The sequence below is a fragment of the Phoenix dactylifera genome, chromosome 11, assembly GCF_009389715.1.
Source record: "Phoenix dactylifera cultivar Barhee BC4 chromosome 11, palm_55x_up_171113_PBpolish2nd_filt_p, whole genome shotgun sequence".
NCBI classification, from domain to species: Eukaryota; Viridiplantae; Streptophyta; class Magnoliopsida; order Arecales; family Arecaceae; genus Phoenix; species Phoenix dactylifera.
In genome coordinates, this window is record NC_052402.1 from 14367562 (window position 1) to 14393053 (window position 25492).

Genomic DNA, 25492 nt, shown 5'->3' on the forward strand with positions numbered 1-25492 from the left:
AAGAGCAAAACTCATCACTTTCTTCTATCAGTTCAAATGAATTTAGTTTCCAAACATGCCAGGTGGCAGAACTTCCAATTGGTGGTGTTACGAAGCTAGATTGGAGGCTCTTATGATAGGAATTGATGCAACATATCAAGTTGTTTAAACACCACCATCGTCGAGTTTTGAAGCATAAATTTACTAACAAATTCGTTACCTAGACTAGCTAGACTGCAAATTCTAATTATAAGGAAAATATATGCATGTTAAAACATTTGCATATGTGAAATGTTCTTTCATTTTATTTTATTTTTTAATTTTAATTTTCTATCAAAATTATTACAGCAACAATCGAAATCCAAACATTTGACGACGATGATCCTGTTGCAGGATGTTTTTATTTCTCTTATTGATTCTTGAATAAGCTCCGTCGTCATACTATTCAACACTTACAAGTATGCTGAGGTTTCTCAACCATGATCAAATCAATAATCTTACTATATAAAGGTTTGTATTACATCAATTTGATAGTGCTATATTAACCTTCCTTTTGGAGTCGTAACCGAGCATTCGCATTATAATAGTAGATATCAGCTCAGCTCAGTCTTAATTGTGGTTTGAAAATGGTGAGTGGTGGCTACGTATCAAGCTTCGTAGCGTGCAGGAGATGATGACAAACGTCCAAGGGTACTAACTTGAAAGGTTGACACATGAAACATACCAACCTTCGGAATAAGAAAAAGGGGTTATTTATAGTCATGGAAAGGTTTTAGGTGTGGGAGAAGGTGGCTTATAGGGTGGTTTTATGGTGGCCACAAAGATGGCTAACAATTATTCTAATTGGAAAATGTAATGAGAAGTTTGGATCATGAATTGGGTTGCATAAATGAGTTTTAAAATTGATGGACCTGTGTGTCTTGGGTTGTAATGGCCATGGGTCACGGGCCTCACTAAAGAGGCTCAGGCTCATGGATGGACTTTGATAGGTCTTGGAGTTGGATAACTGGGGTTTGTTGGGTTCAGGTTGGGCATGGCTTTTTGGGTCGGGAATGATCAAGTTTTTAGTTGGGTTATGTTTAAGGTTTGGTTAACTAGAAGGGATTTAGATTAAGTTGGTTTCGTCTCAAGGCTGTGTTTAAGGGTTCGCTTGTATATAGCTGAGAAGGAAATGTTCATGTCATGGGTATGAGGAAGGGTTTAAGATGGGTGTTGTTGTGGAAGGGTTTAAGACGGTTGAATTCAACTGGCATTTAGGGTTTAGACATGAATAAGGTCTAGGCTTAGAGAGTTGTATACTTTCTGAAGAAGACTTTCTGAACGTACTAGTCTTTTTCTACTGACCTTGTATATGAAAATAAAGGGGTTGAGATCAAGTGATGCCCCCTTAAGCTTAGAATGTTAATATATGGTGCAATTCTTCAACTGAAAAATAAAAGAGAAGAACAGTTGGAAGTTCTTCATAATTGCGTGCCTTGTTTTCTTCCCTAACGTGCGCTATATAGAAACTGTTTGCTTATGTTTTCTTGTTTATTTTCTATAAGAGGCAGGATTATGAATGGGAAATTGCAAAAAAGCACAGCTAGACAGGAAAAAATAACAGTTCTCCAACGTCTAGCAACTTTTGTATGTTTTTGTATTAATTTTTTTTTTCTTCTTTCTTCTCTCTCTCTCTTTTTTTTTTTATAGAAAAAACCTCGCACCTTTTTCTTATTGACTCGGGTGCCTCATATACCAATGACCAATTTTCGAAAAGATGCTGATGAAAAAAAAATGGAGATTCTTATGATTCAAGGCATTCCATGGATGGAATAATTCTGGTACCGTACAGTAAATTAATAATGTTATCTGGGACTACATGCTTAATTTTGCTTAAAGCTTTGTGTAAGACAAACAGCTAGCCTTAGCTTGTGCAGTTTATGTTTGCATTTAATTAAGAAGAGGGCAAGTAGTCTATGGTATAGCTATGATGACGAGTTTGGAGAAACTTTCTTGAGATTCTTTTGATGAGCCAAGTGATTATGAGCGAGACTCGACACAGGTGTAAAGGTCGAGCATCGTGCTTTGGTACCAACCGGGAGTGCAACTAAGAGATCCATTTGGTTGATACGCGAAATTCAACTTCATGTTTAAGATATATTTCTACCTCTGAATAAATTAATTGAGATAGAGATTTTTCCATGCACCATATCAATTTTATAGCACGATAGAAATTTTTTGGCTGCTTATTTTCAGATGCAATATTTTAATGCCAAAAGTCAGGAAGTTACCATTCAGGTGAAACCACAGGTACAAGAAAAACGACAGCAATCAATATATAATAGTAAGATCTCGATCTAATCATAAGGACTACCATACCACAATTTTTTGGATCAAATGACCGTACAAAGTAACCTCCAAAGAACATATACAATATCATCAAAAAAAAAAAGGAACACATACAATATCACAAAAATCCAGCTGTGTAGGACATGAAAGACATAAACCCTATTGTAGGTCATCATCACATGAAAAGGAATTAAGCTATCCTAAAACTTGGGCTACCTTGAACTTTTTCTTTTTCTTTTTTTATTTCTTTGGTACGATGGGCCATCTTGAGCTTGAAAGGAAGCATGTGCACAAAAAAAAGAAGAAAAAGAAACCACCCCATTGTAAGTGCTATTTTTAATTCGAGCTAATCTAAAAAGGTGGAGAGAGAAGTTATGGGATGTAAAAATACATTGGTAGGAGAGCGGGAAGCACATGTTTAGAATCTGTGCCACTTGTTGATGTATATAAGATTAAATTATGGACCATACATATCAAATGGTTCCAAAATCGAATCCTAGATAACCGGATTTAATTTTAACTGTTAGTAACAATAAAAATAGTTTTTTCTTTAGTGAGATTATATGAGCAAATGTCTGAACCAAAATATGACGGAAGCTCGTGTTATTATAGAAGAGATGTTTGGCACTGATTCTTACAACACTGTTCTAAAAAAATAAAAAGGTTTAAATTTTTAGGGCAATTATACTATTTATGATAGAAAATCTTAATTCTTAGGAGTTCGTACCTCGCCAGAGTTGCCAAGAAGATGCCGACGACGTGGGTGGAGGCGTCATCAAATGGAGAGCGAGCCCATGACTTGCTTGGAATCCGCACCGTAGATGGACTGGGCCGAACCTTGATGACATTGGACTAGTTTTAGAAACGCTTCAAGACTCTCGCCTTACCTCGTCGAGCTCCTTCACCCCTCGCTCTCTCTCTCTCTCTGACCCCGCCCTCTCCCTCCCTTCTCGCGGGTTCTCGCTCTCCGACCCCCCGGCCGGCGAGCTCCGCCGATCGTCCGCGTTCCGAACTCCGCCGCCCGTCATTCCAATCGACAGCCCTCCCTCCATCGACGACAACATCGCTGCCCCTCGGATCTCCGCCGGTCGTCCTCCTCTCTGGTGGTTCTCCAATTCCTGTCACTGGATTCCTTTTCCTTTTCCTTGCGTCTTTATTTCGTTCTCTTCATCCCTCTCTCCCATCGTCGTTACTTGAAACCTAATCCTAACCCTAAATGGAAGGTCACCATTTTGTTGGACGCCCGGCCGATCTCCTACTTCTCCTTCGGGCTCTAATCGTAATCCATGTGCAGATCTCCGACCTCTCTTTCAAGACCTGGCCTTAACCCCAGTTGCGGATCGCCCACCTCTGCTTCATGCCTTGGCCCACGGAATTATCCTTCAAGGCCTAACCTACTCCCACTGTAGATCTGTGTGTTTGCATCTGTAATTTTTTGTTTGATTTTTAATTGTTGTTTTTTTTTTCTGATTTCTAGCTTGCTTTGATGTTTACTTCACTTGTTTCTTGCTATGAATTTTTGTGCCTCGATCTAAGTCTTTTGCTTATTCTTATATTAGGATCTTTTCTATGTGGTGTGATTATTAACGTTGTGCTCTGATGGTTAATTATGCGAAATTCTGGTCTTTTCATTGATATAATAATTCACTCTTAGATCTTACTATACTGCTTGAATTTATGCCATGTTTTGGTATTTTGCTTATGCTATGGAGTATTCATGCTTTGCTTTGATGTCTACTAATGCTGGGGTCTTTATATACTGCTGCTTAGTATCTATAGCATTGCTGCTTATTATGGCATGATGTGTGATTGCTTGTTTGGCATGCTAAACTCGATGTATAATCTGTAACATTGCTGCTTGAACTGTGCTTCTTACAATCTGAACTGGGAGGTATGCCCCTTCCAGTTAACCCTTTTGATCAGTGTTAGGATGTGCAGACTGATGATTTACTTCGTGCGGTCAAGGGACCGGTTTAAATCTTCAACTTGTGACCGTCCCCTCCTTGTGCATGCATGTTCCTTCTTCAGCCATTATCTGACCTGCTCTAGAACTTCCTGGTCTAGGTTTCTTGGATTTTGGCCAATATGTCTAGGTGAATTTACAATTCTAAATTGTACTCTCTCCTCCAATCTTTGTTTGAATTTTGACATATTCCGGGAGTTCTTCATGCAGGTACTTGCCTCATTTCCTTGTTGTCAGAGAAATATGTCCTGTTGGGTTTTGTCACCCTAGAGTCTGAACTTTAGTGTTTGAATTACTGTTCCTGTATGCTAAGTTGAGGGTTTGATGCCCGCATTGGTATGCACAAATTTCATTTTGTTGTGACTAGATATTCCGCTGTTTGATGTTTATGATAATATTTTGAGCATAATTTTTCTTTTTTGGGGTTTGTGTGCTTTCACATTATTTTCTTGATTTTCCTTTGATATGATTACAATCCTTATGTATTTTTTTCCTTTACTTATAATGTCAAGGTAATGATCTGTTGCTGTGCATATCAGATAAGGAAAGTAGACTGGCTTTCTTGTATTTTTGTCCTCACGATGTCAAGGTGAGTTTTTGCTTCAACTTTTTTATATTTTCTGTATTATGATTTGATTGCTAAGCCAGTCCTTTTTTTATATTTAATGTATCTGCACTTGAAGGTAATTTTTGCTACATAAGGTTTGCCTTCGGTATTTGATGCAAAGACTATTTTATAAAAAGTTAATTTTTCTAGTTTCCTGATTATCTGCAACAATGCTTGGCATTGTATGATGCGTGCAGCTGATCTAAAAGGGATTATATGATGGATTGCTTGTAACCTTCATAGAATAGTGATTTTTCGGGAGTTTGGTGTTTCGACATGAGAACATCTTGTGTTATGTCAATTGATACATAAAGATTTGCTTGATGTCGATGTATTCTTTTGTCTCTTTCGCTCTTAAATTGTTATCTAGAGAGAATCGGAAGTGTGTTTGATAAAGAAGAGAGAGCAGTGGTCTATCCATGTTGGGATTGCATTATATATGGGGAAGAAAGCAGTTTGATATTCTCACATATCACTAGGATATCAACAACCATCAAATCTTTTCCCAACTATTTGCGGTTGGCTTTGTGAATCCTTGTTTTTCAAGGAGTTATGACATAATCAAAATTCAAAATTAAACATAAAATAATATTAATAACAATAGTCTGGGTATTGAAAAATCAATTATATAAGATGCTAAGGTATACTCACAATTTATATCATAATAAGAAATCTTGGCTTCAGCAGCCCATAGAAGTTCAGTTTTTGATCCAATTAGAGAAAATGAAATATAAAATAGAATAACTCAAAAAAGATAACTTAGACATCATTTTAGTTTATATACTGAATTTTGGGACCTTTGTTTGCATCATTTTAATATTTTTTAAAAGAAAATTTAAAAATGTTTCACATCATTTTAAACTATAACTTATCAATTCATTGTTTGATTTCATTTGACACATGACTATCTATGTATCTTTGAGAATTGAGCTTTAGTATACCCAACCTATTTACACTTTCTCAATGTTTTTAGGAATGTTACATAAGATGCTTTCATATATTCTCAGAACCTGCAAAGTTTCATCTAATCTTGGAAAAATGCTTTGTAGAAATTGGAAAAAATGAAGAATTGACAAAATAATATGCACAAATGATCTATATGGTCAGAGTTCTGTTAGAAACTCCCAGACCAGCCCTGGTTTTGATAGAGGCCTAACCATGTCAATTTGTTTCCAAAGTTTCAGGCAAATTGAACTGATGATTATACGCATTATCTTAGCATCAAGAGAGATGTGGTACTAATGTTAAAATTTCTTAAAAAATACAAAGCCTTAATCATAGTTAGTTAAATCTTGTGTCAAAACATTTTTTGGAGAAGGGGAAGAAAGCATTAGTAACAAAGAGTATCTCATAAAGAAAAGAATTTAGAGTACAAGCATGCTTTGTACAAACAAAATTTTAAAAAAAGGGATAACAGTAAGAAAAACGTTATACCCTTTAGTTACAAGATTTAACAAAATCTTGGCCTAATATGGTATCATTCTTATATAAAATTAGGTTAAAATTACACTAGATGCTTCTGAAGAATATAACGAAATAGAGGCCCCTCCCAGTTTATTCTTCCTTTTGCCAACCATATGCATCATTCATCATCACTTTGTATCCATCTTCTTTTGGATCAACATTCTATCTTTGTGTTTGCTCTTGCTTCTATTCCAAATTCTATCCAAATTCTGAGTATTATGGAGGAAATTGTGTTTAGAGAAAGAGAGTACTAATGTACAACACTTAAAACAGAGGAAGATATCAGTAGAAATGAATAAAAGATGGAATATGAAAAAGTTACACAAGTCAAATCTAGGGTTGGGATTGGTGGATTGAGTTAACGTGTTCAATTCTTTCAATTGTTTAGTGTGTAATCATATTTGATAGGTTGACATAGTTGACTGTAATATAGAAGGCGAATTTATGGGAAAGAGTGCTTAAAGAAGTTGCCCGAAGAAACTTTAGAGATGTTATATAGTTAGGTGTAATAAGATTACCTAACAGAGCTATATATATTTTTGTTAACCAATTGCGAAAATGGGGGGACATGTTCGAATGATTTTCTCCAAATTTCAAGATTTTTTCTTTTAGTGAAGCATAGGATGTAAAAGCTTAGAAACTGCTATAATAAACAGTCGTATTATTGGTCTTTGCTTGCAATTATGATCTTTTCTTGTCATATACAAGTTGCTTAAATTATTAATAATTACTCAACCCTTTAGTGAAATCTTTCTTAAGTGAAATTCTAATATATGCCTAATTAAGACTTACTATAACATGTAAATTGCCTTACTTTTATATAATTGAATTGTTACATTTTACATGTGATCCCTAAAAGTAATGTGCAAGCATGCATGTTTTCATGATAGGTTTGACTATATTGTCATTCAAGCACATGGATACTTGGTGTGCATAAAGTTACTTCCCTGTTCATACTACACCACCATAAGTTAACATAGTTGTGTTATGCAATGACTAGATGAAACAGCTCTTGATTGTTTGATGTTAAAGTCTTCTCTCTTGCCCAATGATAAATGGCTCGTCTTACCTTGACCTTATCTTGGATTCTCAATACTTCTATTGCTCCATTCTTGTAGGGGTAGAGAACCCGTTCTCTCTCAGCTATGCTACCGGAGACTCTGGTTCTCTCTCTCTCTCTCTCTCTGTGTTTATGTGTGTGTGTGTCCTAATCCTATCCTTAACTTATAACCCCTCAAACATCCAGAAACCTTTGTTAAATGGATCTGAGCAGGTGACTCAAACAACTTATTTAGCCTTTCTCTAGTCTCTCCCAATGTTCTGATGATGTACATGAAGATTGGAATTTGATTTTGTTGATATCAATCTTCGGAGTGATGAGCTAATGTAGAGTTGTTCTTTGAAGCTGAATTGATGATGGAGATTAGAGTGGGAGTTGTTTTTTAAAGGAGCTGTTTTATTTATAGAAAGCATTGGTAGTTAGTCAAGACATATAAAGGCATATTGAATCTACTTCAGATCTGTAGGATTCCAATGCAATTAAAACAAGTTATGGGAATGAGATGTGGAAGATGATTAATTGGTTATATATATTATTAAGGTTGAGCAACATAATTATAAATTTATAAAAAATATTAAAAAATATTAGATTTTGTTTGAGTGAAAATATAGAAATAAAACACCAAGAGGTGAAACAAAGTAATAATTTGCCAGCATAAAGATCTTGTTTTTCTGCTTCCACATACCAACAATATAGGTCAAAACTTTCTTTAAAAATACTTCATGAATACACTATATATCTGCTATCATTTTTAATATTATATCAGATGCAACAAAAATTCTAAATTGGCCTAGTTTCCTTAATCCTACTAATGACTTTACGGGCATATAATTAAATGTGAGTTAGTGTTCTGAGAGGAAGCAAAAGCCCTTCTCTTGATGCCTTTCACAGACCATGAGGACCTCGTCACTATGATCCTTCGTAGCCTCTCGAATGCTGGAAGGTCCCAGGTTCCCAAAAGAATTTGCTGTAAGAGTTCAGCTTGAAGGTCAGCCTTTAATGGGGATAATTAACTGCTTGCCTGTCTGACACATCTTTATTCATCTTAGAGTTGAAAAGCCATTTTCTGCGAAGGAGTTCAAAATAACAGCAACTAATTGGGATAGTCACATTAATTGCTTTGAATATGAACAGGAGATTTGAGTGGATATTAATATGCTACTGATTGTTTCTGAATCTTCCAAACTATTTTAGCTGTGTGCATGGAGTGTGATTGGTAAAGTATTATGCATGTAAAGGTATATTTGCCAATAGTGGTCTCTGACATGGTATATCGATTATATTAGGGGCCTTTTGTTGAGCACTCAGCAAAGAGTGGAGATCAGATGCTAAATCCGTTGTGAGAATCTCATGTTGCATTTTATCACAGACTATTGTAACAGCCTTAATATGAGGGATTGAATAACAATTGTATGAAATCATAACCTTTCTTTCCTTATAAGTCAAGCATGTTGTTCATGATGTTAAAAATATGGCACAATGATAACTTGTAGATTTACTATTGGATGCATCTACTAATTACCTGGGAGGTTATGATCAGTGGAAATGTAAATCCACAGAGTTACATCCTGAAATTGATTTGATGTCTTCTTTGTTTTATTCATTATGTGTTCATTTCAGATAAGGTGGTTAATTTATTAATATAACGTGAAAATATTACATCCGTGCATTCAGTTATTTTATGTTAATGAGACTTTATATGTTAAGCTTTAAATGTTCATGTTGTGTTGTAGCAGGTCAGTCCTGCAATAAGCTGAATACTATCAAGAAAATATGCAGCCCATGGGGAATGATAAGCCAGCAAATGTTCCTGGAAGACCTGTGTTGCCCTCTCCAGCAGCTCCACAGCTTTCAACACCTTTCATATCTCCGGGTCCTGTTGTTGGCTTGGGGGCATCAGGTGTTCCGCAAACCACAGCACCATTTTTATCCTCACGACCCATTACTGGCACACAGATGTCAGATTATAGATCACCATCACCACCACCACCAATTAGGTATAATGGTCCATCCAGTCCTCCCCCTCCAACATCTTACCCTGGACAAGATGCAACTATCTATCAGCAAACACATGCTACTAGGTTTCCTCTTCCTGCTCAACCTGGAACTCCCTTGCGGGGTCCTCCTTCTGTGGGTCTGCCAGTTACACCCCCTATCGGGTCTCTTCGTCCTCAGCCCCAGATTCCCTCTGTGCCGATGGGCCCTGCACCCCAAATTGGAACCCACTTGTCATCTAGAAGTTATATGCCCCCGCCACTGTCAGAATCATCATTCTCTGCACCCAGACCACCTCCTCAGCCATCTTTGCATGGATACTCCAATGTGCTCCCCAGAGGTAACATGCCGCCCTCTCCTGCAGAGACACAGTTCCTTGCTCCTAGACCAGTTTCACAGCCACCATCGCAGCAGGCTTTTCCATCTTTCCATGTTCCTCCAGTTCATGCTTCTCCTTATCATGTTCACCAAGGTGGTGTTGTACCACCACCACCACCACCACCTTTAGGGGGTCCTCTGGGTTATAATTCAAGGGAGCAAATGCAATACCCTAACACAGGACCTCCTATGGGAGGTAGCCTTCAAGGTTTGATTGAAGAGTTCCAGTCATTGTCTGTCGGGTCTGCTCCTGGGTCACTTGATCATGGTGTTGATGCCAAATCACTGCCAAGACCATTAAATGGTGATGAAGAGGCTATTAAAATTCAAGAGACATACCCTTTAAATTGTCACCAAAGATTTTTTAGACTGACAACTCATGCAATACCAACTTCTCAGTCATTGCTTGCTAGGTGGCATTTGCCTCTTGGTGCAGTGGTTCATCCTCTAGCAGAAGTTCCTGATGGGGTAACTTTATAATTTCTTTTGCTCATGATAGTGGTTCTCTTATATTCCTGCGAACTACTGGTTAACAATTCTGTTTTTCAGGAGGAAGTACCAATTGTCAATTTTGGACCAGCTGGTGTTATTCGGTGTAGGAGATGTCGCACATATGTGAATCCATATGTGACTTTCACGGATGCAGGAAGGAAGTGGCGTTGCAACCTTTGTTCCTTGCTCAATGATGGTAATTACCAAGCTGAGTTTTTTTTTAATATAAATATGATTATATAACTCTGTTTACCGAGATGTTGGGCCCTGAGTCATGCAATTATTTGTTTTTTAATTCTATTGTAGTGATATAGATGTCACAGTTGCTAATTGATAAGGCTTTTTTCCCCTATATAATTGATTAGTTTTGATATTATCTCACCTTCCTTTTGATAATATTTCCTGCTTACTTGGTGAAGTTTATTGTAATGGTTAAGACTGCAAATTCATAAGGAGTGGACCATTTTGACAAATTAGGAGTAAATTAGGATGGTCTCTTTTGCTGTAAGGAGTATCATCAGACTACTGCAATTATTGATAAATCATATGACAGCTTTCTAGTCTAAGGTGTTGTGAATTGGGCTAATCGATATCTTAGTGGTGGTGGAGTTGGGAAAGGACAAGGAATCTTTATGAAAAAATCACTCCTAATAAGCACCAATTCAGGGCAAGGGAAGCAAGAACCAGCTAAGATGTTGATGATCTTTTTAAGTTTTAAGTGTTTACAAGTCTACCACATAGGACAAGTTTGCAAGTGCTGTATTATGGTCGTCTTGCAGTGTTGTATTATCGAGCCAAATACGAGCTGCTAACAGCTCGGCTGTTTGACAGCCTTAGGTAGGAGGCAATAAAGCAAATTAATGTTTAGGCATCAGGCAATAAGTCCTCTCATGAAAAATGAAATGCAACTAATAGTTAATTTAGGCATGCACTCACACAGCCCAACTATATGTAATCTTGTATATGATCTGCCCATCTAAGCAATGGATATAGCTCTCCTGTGTAGGGAGCATTTTCATTAACTACACATCTCTTGTTATATAAATGTTAGTATGTATGTTTTCATCATTCAGTAAAACATTCTTGCAGACCCGAGTGTTGAGTTTTATTGATTTCCTTATATATCTTGATAGGTATTCTACTAAAAACATTATTTAGTGAATCATTCATCTGTACTAATAAAATTATACTATGAAGTATTTTTTTTTACAAGCTTTGTGGATAAGATTTGATAACATGGCTTCTAGTTCATGTCATCTTGCCCTTATTTCTAAACTTTTTTCTGCCAAGTTTTATGCTAATATATATCTGTTTGTCTCATCTAGTTCCTGGGGAATATTATTGTGCTTTGGATGCTAGTGGCAGAAGATGTGATTTTGATCAAAGACCTGAGCTTTCTAAGGGAAGTGTGGAATTTGTTGCTCCTACTGAATATATGGTGCGGCCACCCATGCCACCAGTATATTTTTTCCTTATTGATGTGTCAATATCTGCAGTTCAGTGTGGGTTGCTTGAGGTAACCACTTTTGACTCTGTTAAGCTCGTCTTTATTTCTATGTCTACTTTCATACCCCTGATTGTTATATTCACTTTGTGATCAATTTTTGTGATTTTACTCTATTTCTTTCATCTGAAACATGGAATTCATGTTCATTTTCAACATATTATGCAGATTGTGGCAAAGACCATAAAGTCTTGTCTTGATGAGCTACCTGGCTTCCCTAGGACACAGATTGGCTTCTTAACTTTCGATAGTGCATTGCATTTCCATAATTTAAAGGCATGTATTATTACATTCCAATGATCTGAACGCTGAACATAGTTACTCTGTTGATCTTATGGCAATTTTCTGCTCCTATAATTCCACTTTTGCAGGTTGATACTTTTGTCCTATTTTCTTGATGATCCTTTAAGATGAGCAACCTTGCTATCAATTAACTATTTTTGTTCTTCCAGTCTTCCTTGACACAGCCTCAAATGCTGGTGGTAGCAGATCTGGATGATATATTTTTACCATTGCCTGATGATCTTCTTGTCAATTTATCCGATTCTAGACATGTTGTGGATGCATTACTGGATAGCTTGCCTAGCATGTTTCAAGACAATGTAAATGTAGAATCTGCCCTGGGCCCTGCTCTTAAAGCAGCATTCATGATTATGGTAAGATGATATCCGCTGGTGACTTATTGTTGATTATGTCAGTGCTTCTAAGTGGATTTGATAATTTTGTGTATACCAAATTATGTTATGCATCTGACCTCCCCTCCCCCCTTTATTTTGTTTTGGACAGAGTCGACTTGGAGGAAAGTTGTTGGTGTTTCAAAGTACATTACCTTCTCTCGGTGTTGGGCGCCTAAGGCTACGAGGAGATGATCTTCGTATTTATGGAACAGATAAAGAACACACTTTAAGGATGCCTGAAGATCCATTTTATAAGCAGATGGCTGCTGAATTTACGAAGAATCAAATTGCAGTGGACGTATATGCTTTCAGTGAAAAGTACACCGATATAGCTTCCTTAGGTAATAATTGGCGCAAAACTGTTTTTGCAATCATCTAGTCGAATATTGGCATTCCTTTTTTGACATGTATATCTCTCATTCTATCGTATATCAGGATCTCTTGCCAAATATACTGGTGGCCAGGTGTATCATCATCCATCTTTTCAGGCAACCACTCACCAGGAGAAACTTAGATATGAACTGGCCAGAGACCTCACCAGGGAAACTGCCTGGGAAGCTGTGATGCGCATTAGATGTGGAAAAGGTAAGTAGATAGAGTAGTTTTTTCCCCCCCAAACCTCTTGATATGTTCTTGTGAAAAATGCTATTTGATATTCTCAGAAAATTTAAAAATGCTATTTGATATTCTAAGGTAATTTTGCCGTTCTTCAGGGGTGCGCTTTACAACTTATCATGGCCATTTTATGCTAAGGTCAACAGATTTATTAGCCCTTCCAGCTGTGGATTGTGATAAAGCCTTCGCGATGCAATTATCTTTGGAGGACACCTTGATGACAACTCAGACCGTATACTTTCAAGTTGCCCTGCTGTATCCTTTCTCTTTGTAGGTGCTTGTAGAGTCCTTTTTTTTTGGTCTTATAATCATCCTATTCTCTTCTTGCTTTCTTTTCCTCAGAAATGGAAGCTCACAAACAAGTTAACTCTCAGAAGCAACACTTTAGATGCAAGAAAGGGGAGTGGGTGAAAAGTATCAGAGTAAGTAAAAACACTTAAGAGAATAGTCATCATTATGAAGCAATTTCTTAATGCCCCTTCACATCTGCAAAACACACAAGACTGGGGGGGGGTGGGGTGGGAATTACTAGAATAGACAATTACACTTGTGAATGGCATGTGGAAGTGTGAGCATGTCTTTACATGCACCTGGCAAGAGAGCAGCAAAGAGATGGAGGGATAATAGTTCTTGTCACAAAACTTGTGAACTTATGCTTGAACTATGAACATCAACAACAGCAGCGGGAGATGCAGTCCCATTGTGGTTCTTTGCCGTTTGATATGTGTCTAAGACATTATTGCAACCTTATATTGAAATCTTTTTCCCTCTTATATATTTGCCTAGCTGAAACAGTTAGATTGGGGCTTGCTTGTTACTGTTATTTGATTGTATTTTGGCATTAGTTGTTTTCCTCTTTTGGGTTTATTGTGTCATTATTTTATTCCGTCCTTTCTATTCAATTTGTTTAGTCTAGCAGTCGGTAGGCAAGTTGGAATTTAATGTCCTGGCACTTAATTTCCTTTGCTGGATTTTAAGGACCTGTTTTCCGGTCTTCATGATGATTTCAATTTTAAACTGGCAACTGTTTTTTTTTATTATTTTTCTTCAGATTTTCTTTTATGTGCAATTTGTGCCAAATGTTTAAAGAATGCATGTGAAATACATTGGCATCTCTAGGTATGCTTGAGTTTCTTCTTATGTCAGATTAAATTTTATTGTGTGTCCTTAGCATGGACAAGATATACTTCCTCTTCAGGTGAAAGACGAATTAGAGTTCATACAGCAGCTGCACCTGTAGTAGCAGATCTTGGGGAAATGTACCGCCAGGCTGATACTGGGGCCATTATCTCGTTGTTAAGCAGGCTTGGTAAGCTAAACATTTTGTGAATTTTCTAAGAATGATCACATCCTACTATACTTTTCTACTGATTAATGGTCTGAAAAACCTACAGCTATTGAAAAGACACAATCTCATAAGCTGGACGATGCTCGCCAGTTAATGCAGTTAAAGCTTGTGAAAAGCCTTAAAGAGTATCGGAATCTATATGTCATGCAACATCGGTTGGGTGGGAGGCTGATATTTCCAGAATCCTTAAAATTCTTGCCATTATATGTACTGTCTCTTTGCAAGTCTGTAGCTCTTCGTGGAGGATATGCTGATGCTTCTCTTGATGAACGCTGTGCGGCTGGTTACAATATGATGATCTTACCTATAAGAAGGATGCTTCGACTTCTCTATCCTGGTTTATATAAGATAGATGAGAACCTCATAAAGGTATTATTCCATCCGTTATCATTTCTTGTTTAAGTCAATCTATGCTACTTTCAAGAAGATACTGGCCTGAAATTTACTTGGACATTACGTATTAGAGCACTGAGTTTATTTAGTTCTAAAGAAAATTACACATTCTCCAAAAAATTCTGATTCTATTAAATGAAATTTTAAATTAAAATGAATGTTATGTTTATATCATTAAGTTCGTACATGTTTTAACTTTCAGAAATCTTTCTAAGGAACTGTTTCATCAGCATATATGCCATCTCTTTAAAATTAGTCTGGTAGTTAATTATTCATTATGAATTTCATTTTTACAGGGTCCAGAGGATTTTGAGAAATCCTTGAAACAGTTAGCCTTGAGTGCACAAAGCTTAGATCCCAGAGCCCTGTACATTTATGACGATGGATTCAGCTTCATTATTTGGTTAGGCAGGATGCTGTCACCTGATTTAGTTAATGGTATACTTGGATTCGACTTATCTGGGTTCCCTGATCTGTCGAAGGTATGGTTCTTGCCTTAAACCATTCTCAAGCTTATTCATGCTAACTTTATAACTTAGACCACTGTATTCCTGTTGTGTAGTAGGGATGTTTCGTCCGATTCAAGTATAAATTTTAAACTTAAAATTTTTCTTAGGAAGTACATATTATAACGTGTTAGTATGTTACTGGAATAGTAAATAAACGTCTGTTTGAATAACTTGCACCATGTTAGAGCTTGTTATTTATTGCCTACTTTATGAATTAGACCACCGAATGCTTGTTTTTTGTAGGAATACTTAATCCGATGCAATTCAAATCAGAATTTTCTTCAGGAAATGAATTTCAGAACATGATGTTGAAACAATAGATAAGCAACCGTTGTAATGACTTGAGGCATCTCACTTGCAATCTTGTTCCCAAATGTATTATCTCACCATATTTAGGCTTGAGTTGTTGGACTCTTGGAATTGGTAAATACCCTAAGATCTAGAAGGTTCTTTGGACTTTCATTTAATGGTCTACCATGCAGTTAAACCTACGGGCTGGAGTTCCCAGCTTAACTGTCTGTCTACGAAAAAAAAAAAGGCCTCTTTTTATCAATTCCAGCCAAATAGGGGACACTATGCATTCTCATTAGAGAGGGGTTCCATCCTTATTCCCAGAATAATATTCAGGGAGCAATATAATTGGGAGTCCATTGTTCAGCCATCTACCACATCATTAACGGGGATCCAGTAATTCTTGTTGATGGGAGTGAAGAAGAGGAGGCAGGAGGTTGTCTACCCCTTTTAAGATGTAGGGAAGACACCACCTTCCACAAAAAAGCCATTAAGCTGCAATGTATGTTCCTCTGTCTAGAGCTTCAAAGAGTTCACAAGATGCTTCTGGCCTCTATTATTGGATGTGGGTCATTCCTATGTCTAAATTCCTATTGGAAGCAGAAAGACTTGTGGTCCTACAAATAGACTCATAGACTCAGTGCAGTATATTCTATCACTGGTTGTTCTTACAAAGGAGAAGCACAACCCTACACCTCTACACACCCTCTCCTCTTTTATACTCCGACCACCCTTGCCTCTCTCCTCACACCACTCAGTTGTGACTTCTTTGGCGTGGGTCCATCCCGGGTCACCTCCATCAAAGGGTTGGGAACTCTAGACAGAGTCTGTTTGTCTCCCATCTCCACCATAGCCAGCAGGATGCTTGAATGCTTTATGGCCCAATTTAAGTTGTATTGTAAGCCTTGTGTAATTGTCTCAAAATCCAATTGCCCTAACACTAGTAAGTTGTGCTCTAATTATACTTGCAGCACTGTATTCTCTCATTAAACATAGCTTTCTGTGTATTGTTAATGTGATGATTAACACGGGGGCATTTAGTTCTGTAGCTTGTCCTCGATCCGCAGTGGTATGGCAACATCTTTTTCTAACATTTGTTCATCTAGCATTTCAAGGTCTGCTGCTTGAGTTTGTTTCTTTTATATGCAGAACTTCTTTTATGGATTTTAAGCTAAGAAAATGCTTGATATATTTTGTAGTGATGATCTCTGTAAAAATGCTTCTCAAATAAGTTCAGAGCAAAGGACTCCTTTTAGAAGAAATTAGAAAAACTAGCTTTTGCTTATTCTTATTTGTATTTGCTCCATGTTTGTTAGACATGAACTGACTGTGCTATATAGGGCAATTCTCATTACTTCATCTTAATGGAGGTTTTATAGTGTTAGCTAGACCTATATTCTACCAAAACTGAATTTGATTTAAGTCCAACAGAAACCCATTGTCTGGATATTGGATTTGGATTTAAGTGTTAAAACTTATGATTGAATTTCCAGTTTTATAGGTCTACCCCACCCAAGCTTGGCCAAATTAGCTAGGTAAGATAATAGTCAAGTTCGAGCTCAAAAATTGAACTCAAATCTAGATTATACGAGACGTACGCAATCAAAATTTTCATCTATAGGATCCAGAAGGAGTGCATGTGATTACCACAAGCCAATTGCATAAGAAGGGCTTATTTTTTAAGAACTTTTACTAAGTTGATTTAGTTTTAGGTTTAGATTGGATTCTATATACTCTTTGGGCAGAGCAAAGTTTTTTGTGTGTTTTTGAATTCTTTTTTGTGTGGAATGGTATCCAGAGTCCTATTCACATCTAGGTTGGTGTAGGAAAGGTTTTAAGCCACTGCAACTGTGGCTTTTAATTGACTTGGATGGTTTTTTGGCTATTGCAAAACATACAAACTTGGCTTTTTAAAAAGTTTGATTGAAAGTGTCTTATTTGCTTTCTTTTTTAAAATTTTTCCTCAGAAAGCATATAGAGGTGTTGTAGTTACTTGAGGAGCCTATTTAGTAAGCTTATTATATCTTTAGATACATAAGGAGAGGAGATGGTGTAAAAATCAATTTTTGTGATGAGTGAAGGGAATTAAATTCTATTCTTCTGTCTTTTCCTCTCTTGTGATATTGATTCTCTAGTGTTCTTCCCAGCTTGTAAATATGATCATGTTGGGAGCATATATTCGTTTCCCTTGCAGATTTTGCTGCACTGATCGGAATTCATTTACAGATTTTTAAATATCAACACCGATCTGCATTAAAGGTGCCTCTTGGGAGTGACTTTGTAGAAATAAAGGAGCTCCATAAATCTGCCAATGGTCTGAGTTCATCTTGTCTAGCAATTGGTGTTTGTTGCTATTCTATACAAAGATTTCATATAGATAGTCTTGGGTTATAGTGGAATATAATCGGGACCAACCCATCCACCCCCACCCCAAACCAAAAAAAAAAACGAAAAAAAGGAAAGAGAAATGGTCTTATCGTCTGATTCTATAATTTTGTGTGTTGGTATTATCGACATTCGTATGTTCTGTAGTCTAATATTTTCGCTTCTCGAGTTGCAGCTTGCATTGCTTGAACATGATAATGAGTACTCAAGAAAACTGATGAGGATAATAAAAAGATTGAGGGAGAAGGATCCTTCTTGTTTTCAATTATGCCGAGTGGTTAGGCAAGGTGAACAGCCAAGAGAAGGTTCCTTGCTGCTTTCCAACCTCATCGAGGATCAGACTGCTGGAACGAGCAGCTATGTTGATTGGATTCTCCAAATATACCGCCAATCACAAAGCTCATGAAGAGGGTAATATGGCTTCAGTCCATTTTCTCGGGAACTACTGGTCCTTATTTTGTGGCATGAAGAAGAATAGGTATTCAGTTCTGAGTTCTGAGCCTTTCTGTGTTCTGAAGGAACCACTGAGCCTGAATCAAGAGGCGACCAACAATCAAGTTTTGCCATTTGGTTTGCATTCCATTTGTAATATGAGTTGCTAGTTTTAGTATTTATATTATATTTGTTTGCTTACTTTTTCGTTTCTTTTCTCTGGTCAATAGAAATTTCTTGTTGTATCACAATATGAACTGTACTTGGGCTTGATTAAGTTGTTTTGGGCATGGGATTCCAACACCGGGACCCTTAATCTTGGCTTATTTCGACGTTGCAAGTGGACAATTCAGCTTGCAATTCTGTTTACCTGCAAAGCCCTCCGGCCATTCGATTGAGAGCTTTCAGTCTCTTTTTTTCATCTTTTTTTCTTTCTTTTTGATTGAAGCATTCAGTCTCTTGTGCCAAATTTTTGGCAGCTTCCAGATAATTTACACCACGACTGAAGAAAGTATTTCAATGAGGTAAAATTTTTGCCGCGAATCAGGTAATTAGATATGCATGGCTACGATCAAATCTCGCCTAGCTAAATTTGAAAGCGGTTAGCGTGTGACATATGAGTAGCCAAGAAAGTTATGGCAAACACCTGGAAGGCAGGGTTACAACAAAAAAACAAACGGTTAGGCAGATGCAACATTCGGGAAAAAGAAATTGGGAGCCTCTCAAGTTCGCTGTTGAACCGGAAAGGGCTGGTTTGCCCATCACGGCCGTCCATGTATAACGTGATTGGGTGGGGCCTGCACGGTTGCTACTCATGTCTACGGTGGCTTGCTCAATCGTAGTCGTTTTGACACAAATGGATGGTCGTGATTGGTAAACTGGCCCTCTCCTGTGCAATACTAAACTGTGGAGGATTCGTGAGTATGATGCTACCCTGGGACCAAGAAAATATACTTTTCAGCCAGTCTAATGCATAACACGAGTAATTGGTGCATTTATAAAATTGATGTGAGATTCATGGGAGGTTCGAGTCAAAATGCAAACTCCCTTATGATATCTGGTTCTGAAGTTTCTTTCCTCTTTTTTTTTTCGGTTCAAGGGTTAGGCTCCAATGCAATTTTATATTTAAAGCCCACACATTTTATTGTTAAAGGCAATCAGTTGAAAAGTAGTTGGCTTATATTCTCCGTCAGTCTCCAAATCGTCGTTATGGATGGAGAGATTAGGCCGATACAATGGGCCATGTGTACAGGCCCCACCACGCAAAAAAGTGGAAATTTTTGATTCCGAAATGGCCCAGCCCATTTCCGGCCGAGTGAGTGCGGTTCCAAATTAGAAACCAAACAGAGCCCAAACCAGCGGGTTGTGAACCAGCCCAATGGTCACTTGCCACGTTACGCCTTTGTATTTTAAACAATTCAAGATCAAATGAGAAGTGCCTGTTATCCACCGTACATGTGCCCCGGGTTAGGCCAGGTCCATTGGACCTGGTCCATGCAATACTTCCACGTCCATATGGCCAGAGTCGATCCGAGCCTTAGGCGATCGAGGCGATCGCCTAAGGCCTCGGGCCAATGGAAGGCCTTCGGAAGGCGAAGGGAGCAAAGAGATTGAGAGAGAGAGAGAGGGAAGATTCTTGCATCGTGACCAAAAGGAAGCAAAGTCCCATATAAAACGGGAACAGGAGCTGGCTACGAGTCTTCCCCCTTGATGGAAGGTAGGTGGAGAGTTTCCTGGCCTGCAGAGGGGCAATTTGGGAAGTTGGGGACAGTAGTTTTGTTTTGGGTGGAGAGGGAGGGAGAGAGAGAAGGGATTTGGTTGGCTTGATACACGCCTGAAGCCGCTCTTATCTTTCATCCCTTCTCTTTTTTGGTTTTGGTCCTGGTTTTCCTTCCGTCACATTACTCCTGACCCAACAGGGCCATCAGGAAAAGAGGGGGATTGGAAATGGACTTCTTGGAGGGTGGAGATTCTTTTAATTTTCTCCTTTCGGTTTCTTCTCCCCTCTTGGGTAGTAGAGAGAGAAAAGGAGGGAGGGGGTTGAATGGCTGCTGTGCTGTGATGTTGCAGTTGCTGCTTGAGTACTCACTTGAAGGGGAGAGGGTGGAATGGGACTTTTATTAATTAGATGGAGTGAATTTCCCATAATGCCCCTACTTTCTCTAGGATTCTTTCTGGACAAATTCTTTTCTTTACCGTGTCCAGGAATGACCTTTTCCTATTTTGCTTTTGCTTGACAGGGTAAAAATATTATCAAGCATTATTTTAATTATTTAATCAGTTTCATGATTTTTTTTCTAGAATAATTATTTTTTTGTGCTCCTATTTAAGAATTATATTAAATTGAAAAGACTTCTTACCTATAGATTTACATATTTTTGTTGAAATAGTATACTGAATAGTTATCTATTTTCATATATTTTTTTAAAATATTTTATATTTATTAAAAATTCTATTATTAAAAAAAATCTTATTGCCCCAAATATATGGGCCGCCCCCGCATACGGCTCCCGGAGCTCTTCAACCGCTTGGTAGGCCTGGTTAAACCTTCTGATAATCCAGTTGAATCGGCAATTCGATCGAAGCGGTCCAGTTCGAGTGAACCGGACGGTTTCGGTTTAATTATAGCAAAGGGATTCCATTGGCGTCAGGGGCTCGATCTCCCCGAAGAGGGCGTCCGCACCATTCCACCGACGACGCCGGCGGCGAACGGCGGACTGCGGCCTCGACACCTCCACCTCTCTCTCTCTCTCTCTCTCTCTCTCTCTCTCTCTCTCTCTCTCTCTCTCTCTTTCTGTCTCTAGAGTGCATGATGTTACCTATTAGAGTCACAATTCGACGCCCATAAACGAAGGTTTTTGGGGGGTTTATGCCATAGGATCGAGCGGCGCGCTCTTACCTCCCCTTCTGAGCTCCAAAGTTGAAAGAAAGAAAGAAAAATAAAAAGCCCCATTGTTTTCGAGATCCAGGCGACGATGATGGAGATGCTGGAGCAGTGGAAGGCGATTCTAAAGATCCAGAAGTTTCGGAGGGTGGCATCGTATGCCGGCTTCTACTGCTTCGTCTCCCTCATTAGCTACGCCTACACCAGCAACACGTATTATTGCGCTCTCTTGCTCTCCACCTGCTTGTTTCCAGATCTTTCTGTGAGACGAGAAGCCTCTCATCTCTTTTTCGTTTTTGGTTAATGTTACAGGACGAGAGCTGGGATGTCGAGGGCGGACCAGTTCTACGCCTCCTACCCGGCCGGCACCGAGCTGCTCGCCGATACCGCAAAGGTTCGATCAATTTCTTGCATATCTCCGTTCTTGATGAAATTGCTGTCAAGATTTGATTTCACCTCAATCTGTTGTTTAGTTTTCAGCATGTTGAGTTCCACTAAGGAATTATTAGGGTTAGGGTTATGATCATAGGATTATGTTGGGGGTTCTATCCTCAAAATTGGATTTTCCCATGTTGGTCTCGGATAGAGTTGTTTCTTTTTTTTTCTTTTTTTTTGAGCGGATTTGATGTTTGAGAGTTTTGATTTGAATGGCAGCTCTACAAGGCGGCACTTGGTAATTGCTTCGAGGAAGAGGAATGGGGACCGATCGAGTTTTCCATCATGGCAAAGCATTTCGAGCGGCAAGGCAAATCTCCATATGCATACCATGCGGTGTGTAGGAATTCTTTCTTTAGGATTTTAATTTTTGCCTTTCCAGTTGTGCGGTATGTATATGCATTAAAATGTCAGGCTTATTCATGCTTGAATATTAACCGCTACTATAACCATGCTTGAATAGGTACAAGGCAACATCTGAGTATAACAACCTTTTGTTGTTTAGGTATAAAATATAGTTTTATAAACACATCACATCTTGCAATATGAGAGATAAAATAAAAGGTTCTAGGAGCGTGACAATTAACTGGATATACATTATCTTCTTTTTTTTCTTTTTTTTGATTTAAAAGATCGTCACCTGTTGAACGTAACAAAAAGAGTGAAACTGGTACACCACAACACCAAACAACACAGAAACCATACTTTTCTGAAGTGGAAAAGGAAATCTGTCGGAGAGGATAGACAGATTTACATAAGGGTCTAAGAGGGAAAGCTCTAAACTAGCATTAGCAAGAGAATAATGGAAGTGTGATCCTATCGTTGGGGGAATGTGCTTTTTAAGTTGTAATAACAGTGGCCTTTGTGAATATATTATTAGAGAGGACATTAGGCCTTACAAAACTAAAATATTGACCTTCATTCGACCAAATATTTCTCTTATTTTCATTATAAAAAAGGAATCCTGTAAAAACTTTCTTAAGAAAAGTTCTAACCTTGATCTACAAGTTTGATTTATAGGAGGTTGGTTTGTCAATCAAGATATTATTATATTTTTGGCCCCATTCTCGATCTAATGCTTACCTCTATGAATTTGTGCTGAATTCCCAGTCAACTTTGGGTAGGAGTGGTACTTATTTTTAACTTAGAAGACTAGATGTATCTGGATACAGCTGTCTACATGCTTCAAAGTGTTCAATGCTTAGATCACCTACAACCCTAACATGAGGGCACATCAGTACAAAACAAGTACAAAATAATAATAAATATGAAAATGTGTGTGTGTGCGTGCAAGTAGAAGTGTTTGCAGACTTGTTGCTAATATTGTTTGAGAATTAGTGCCATCATCTGCATTAGCATCCTTTGATAGGGCATAGAGGTATCTTCTGGTCCTTAATAGAAGGCAACCTTCATGATTTAGCCTTAAGCAGCTCGGGCTGCATGTGGGTGTCAGAGTGATTGAGGCTTGGCAGTGCAAATGCATCGTCTTTAAAATATTTAGGAAGAGAGCATGATTTTAAAACTCATCAATCCATGCCAATTATCAGTTGATCTGGATACAATGGATCAAGAACTTCTTCGTTAATGATTTTGATCAGTAAAAACATGATTTTTTGAATTTTTCCTATTTATTGGGTTCTCAATTTCGTTTATTCTTGTCTTTCATTTACTCACCAACATATTTGAGTTTCAACAATGGAACTGTAGTCTTTAACTACAAGATGAAGTGATCGAGAAAGAGAAAGAGAAAGAAAAGAAGGGTATGTTGAGTGGAATCCAGCACTAGATTCAAATAAATATTAACTTAATTTTCGTACTAATTCTTCATTGTCTTTCTTACCACACTATATGAGACGACCTTTGTATCCCTTTACATCAATAGATTACAACTTTCTAAAGGACACATGCAATATAATTGCTTTTATAAAATCTAAGGGAGGCATGCATGAACCATGATTAATAAGGCCTGCCAACTTTAAAAGCCAAATCATGACCAAGAAAAGTATTTAGCTGTGTCTTTAGAAAACCATAATAAAAGTATTTAACTAGACTTCGAATTCTTGACTTTGTCTAAGATATAAGCTACTGTAAAATGCACTGATACAGAGGTTGATCGCAGCTGAGCTTCTCCCAGATTTTGCTGGATTACAAATTATTTCTCCCCTTATCTATTGATGATCTCAAGTTTGTATCTGTTCATGCCAATATCTTAGATATCTACTAAGACACTATGTCATGCAGTCAAGAATTATCTACTTCTCTTGACGTTTACATGCATTGTTGTACATATCAGTGTATCTGAATGCATGCCCTTTTGCATGAGGATATCAAGAAACTTTCATCTGAGAAGGATCACATGCTTGTCAACCCAAAATTTTATATCACATGCATTCAGCTTGAAGCTTTACAAACATTGGTTTGGTTATTTTTAACACTATCATGGTTCTTGAAAATTCTGAAGTGTCACGTTTTTCCAGCAATATATGGCACACCTTCTTTCTCATGGACAACTTGATGGCAGCGGCTAATGGTGAGATAAGTACCTGCCCAAACAGCATATTCAAGTGCTCTGTCTACTGCAGCTAAGAAATATTTTGGACCTCTAGGACATCAGTGAAGGTAGCGAAATTCCAGTCAATTATATAAACACAAAATCATATAGTTAAGCAGCATTGAGTGATTAAAGGATAGGAACTCCTATTGTGAATCAATTTTTGTATCGCAAAGCAATATTTTGGATTATACATTATCAACTTTACTTTTCAGACATTTTAATAGTATGGCTGGATGGAGATGTATCTAAATTGTTGCAGGACCTACTTTGTGTTTATGCATATTATCTAGAAGTCCTTTGTTTACATGTTAACTTTTATGTCTGAACATTGTTGCTAAACTACTTTTGGAGCTTGTGTCTAACTTTATTGCCTAACTTTAATCCATCTGAAATAAATTATTCATACTTTTTTATTAAAAAACTTGTATCAGTGTTACGGATCATTTCATAGAAAATATGAAATAATCACTAAGTCAAAAATTTGAGAAATATTTTTTGAAATTTGAATATAGAACCTCCTCCCAATGAAAACATGGCAACCATTGGGTTATAAATTTTCTTTTATGATAACAGAATGATTTTAAATGTACTAAATTTAAATTCTTTCCATAACTTGCAACGTGTTTTATCAAAATAAACATATGAAAACGTCACAAAATAATTTATTTATTTTTTAGGAAAAATTACAAAGACACTCTTCACTTGGACCCGCAAAGTTTAAAAACTATTAATTAGCCATCAAACTTTAAATTCGTTGCAATGTGACCCAACCATCTATCTTTGTTGTAAAACGTTATCATGTGAGCATCACATGATTATTAATTTTTAGAAAAATTTTAGAACTGCCCTTCCTATTAACTTAGTAAGGGGCTCTCATTTGGGCGGGAATTGAAGAAAAGAGGAGGAGTACTTTGAGATTTGTGCCATCAGATGAATGACAAGGAGTGGAGTGCTTCGAGATTTGTGCTGGTGGAAGGATGATAGAGGATGAAGCTTTGAGATTTGTGCAAGTGGATGGATTATAAAGAATTGAGTACTTTGAGATCTATACAGATAGATAAATGATAAAGGATAGCCTCTTTGAATCAAGGATATTGTTGTTCTTTCTTACTTTATTAACGGCATTAGGATTCATATAGACGGCTGGGCTATATTACAAAAAATTTGAAGTTTTGGTGGATAATTGATACTTTTTAAAT

At 37.5% G+C, this 25492-nt stretch overlaps 2 protein-coding genes across 5 annotated transcripts; both read left to right on the forward strand.

Annotated features, from left to right (window-relative positions):
- The first annotated feature begins 3200 nt into the window (after window positions 1-3200).
- Window positions 3201-18789, forward strand: LOC103715142 (protein transport protein Sec24-like At3g07100). Of its 4 annotated transcripts, none has more exons than XM_008802679.4 (14): window positions 3201-3410; window positions 4783-4859; window positions 9135-10242; window positions 10324-10462; window positions 11592-11782; window positions 11939-12046; window positions 12223-12426; window positions 12557-12788; window positions 12883-13032; window positions 13161-13317; window positions 14244-14371; window positions 14457-14779; window positions 15100-15285; window positions 18164-18789. In XM_008802679.4, the coding sequence occupies exons 3-14, from the start codon at window positions 9175-9177 to the stop codon at window positions 18392-18394; spliced, it is 3117 nt and encodes a 1038-aa protein (XP_008800901.2). In that variant the 5' UTR covers window positions 3201-3410; window positions 4783-4859; window positions 9135-9174; the 3' UTR covers window positions 18395-18789. The 4 variants fall into 4 exon arrangements, with proteins under 4 accessions (XP_008800901.2, XP_008800900.2, XP_026663511.2 ...); XM_008802678.3 differs by having other exon boundaries at window positions 9138-10242; XM_026807710.2 differs by lacking the exon at window positions 3201-3410 and adding an exon at window positions 3468-3720.
- Window positions 18790-21055: 2266 nt separating this feature from the next.
- Window positions 21056-24605, forward strand: LOC103715143. Its single transcript, XM_008802680.3, has 4 exons — window positions 21056-21517; window positions 21617-21698; window positions 21959-22075; window positions 24217-24605. Exons 1-4 carry the CDS (start codon window positions 21396-21398, stop codon window positions 24265-24267), a joined length of 372 nt encoding a protein of 123 aa, XP_008800902.2. The 5' UTR covers window positions 21056-21395; the 3' UTR covers window positions 24268-24605.
- The last annotated feature ends 887 nt before the right edge of the window (window positions 24606-25492 follow it).

What these genes read in the sequence shown, in the direction of transcription:
- LOC103715143 (XM_008802680.3), top strand. Translation starts at nt 21,396, where the DNA reads ATGATGGAGATGCTGGAGCAGTGGAAGGCGATTCTAAAGATCCAGAAG. An exon ending in TGCTCGCCGATACCGCAAAG is followed by an intron (nt 21,699 to 21,958) that starts GTTCGATCAATT and finishes TTTGAATGGCAG; the next exon opens with CTCTACAAGGCGGCACTTGG. An exon ending in CTCCATATGCATACCATGCG is followed by an intron (nt 22,076 to 24,216) that starts GTGTGTAGGAAT and finishes ACGTTTTTCCAG; the next exon opens with CAATATATGGCACACCTTCT.
- LOC103715142 (XM_008802679.4), top strand. Translation starts at nt 9,175, where the DNA reads ATGCAGCCCATGGGGAATGATAAGCCAGCAAATGTTCCTGGAAGACCT. An exon ending in TTGTTCCTTGCTCAATGATG is followed by an intron (nt 10,463 to 11,591) that starts GTAATTACCAAG and finishes TGTCTCATCTAG; the next exon opens with TTCCTGGGGAATATTATTGT. An exon ending in TTCAGTGTGGGTTGCTTGAG is followed by an intron (nt 11,783 to 11,938) that starts GTAACCACTTTT and finishes CATATTATGCAG; the next exon opens with ATTGTGGCAAAGACCATAAA.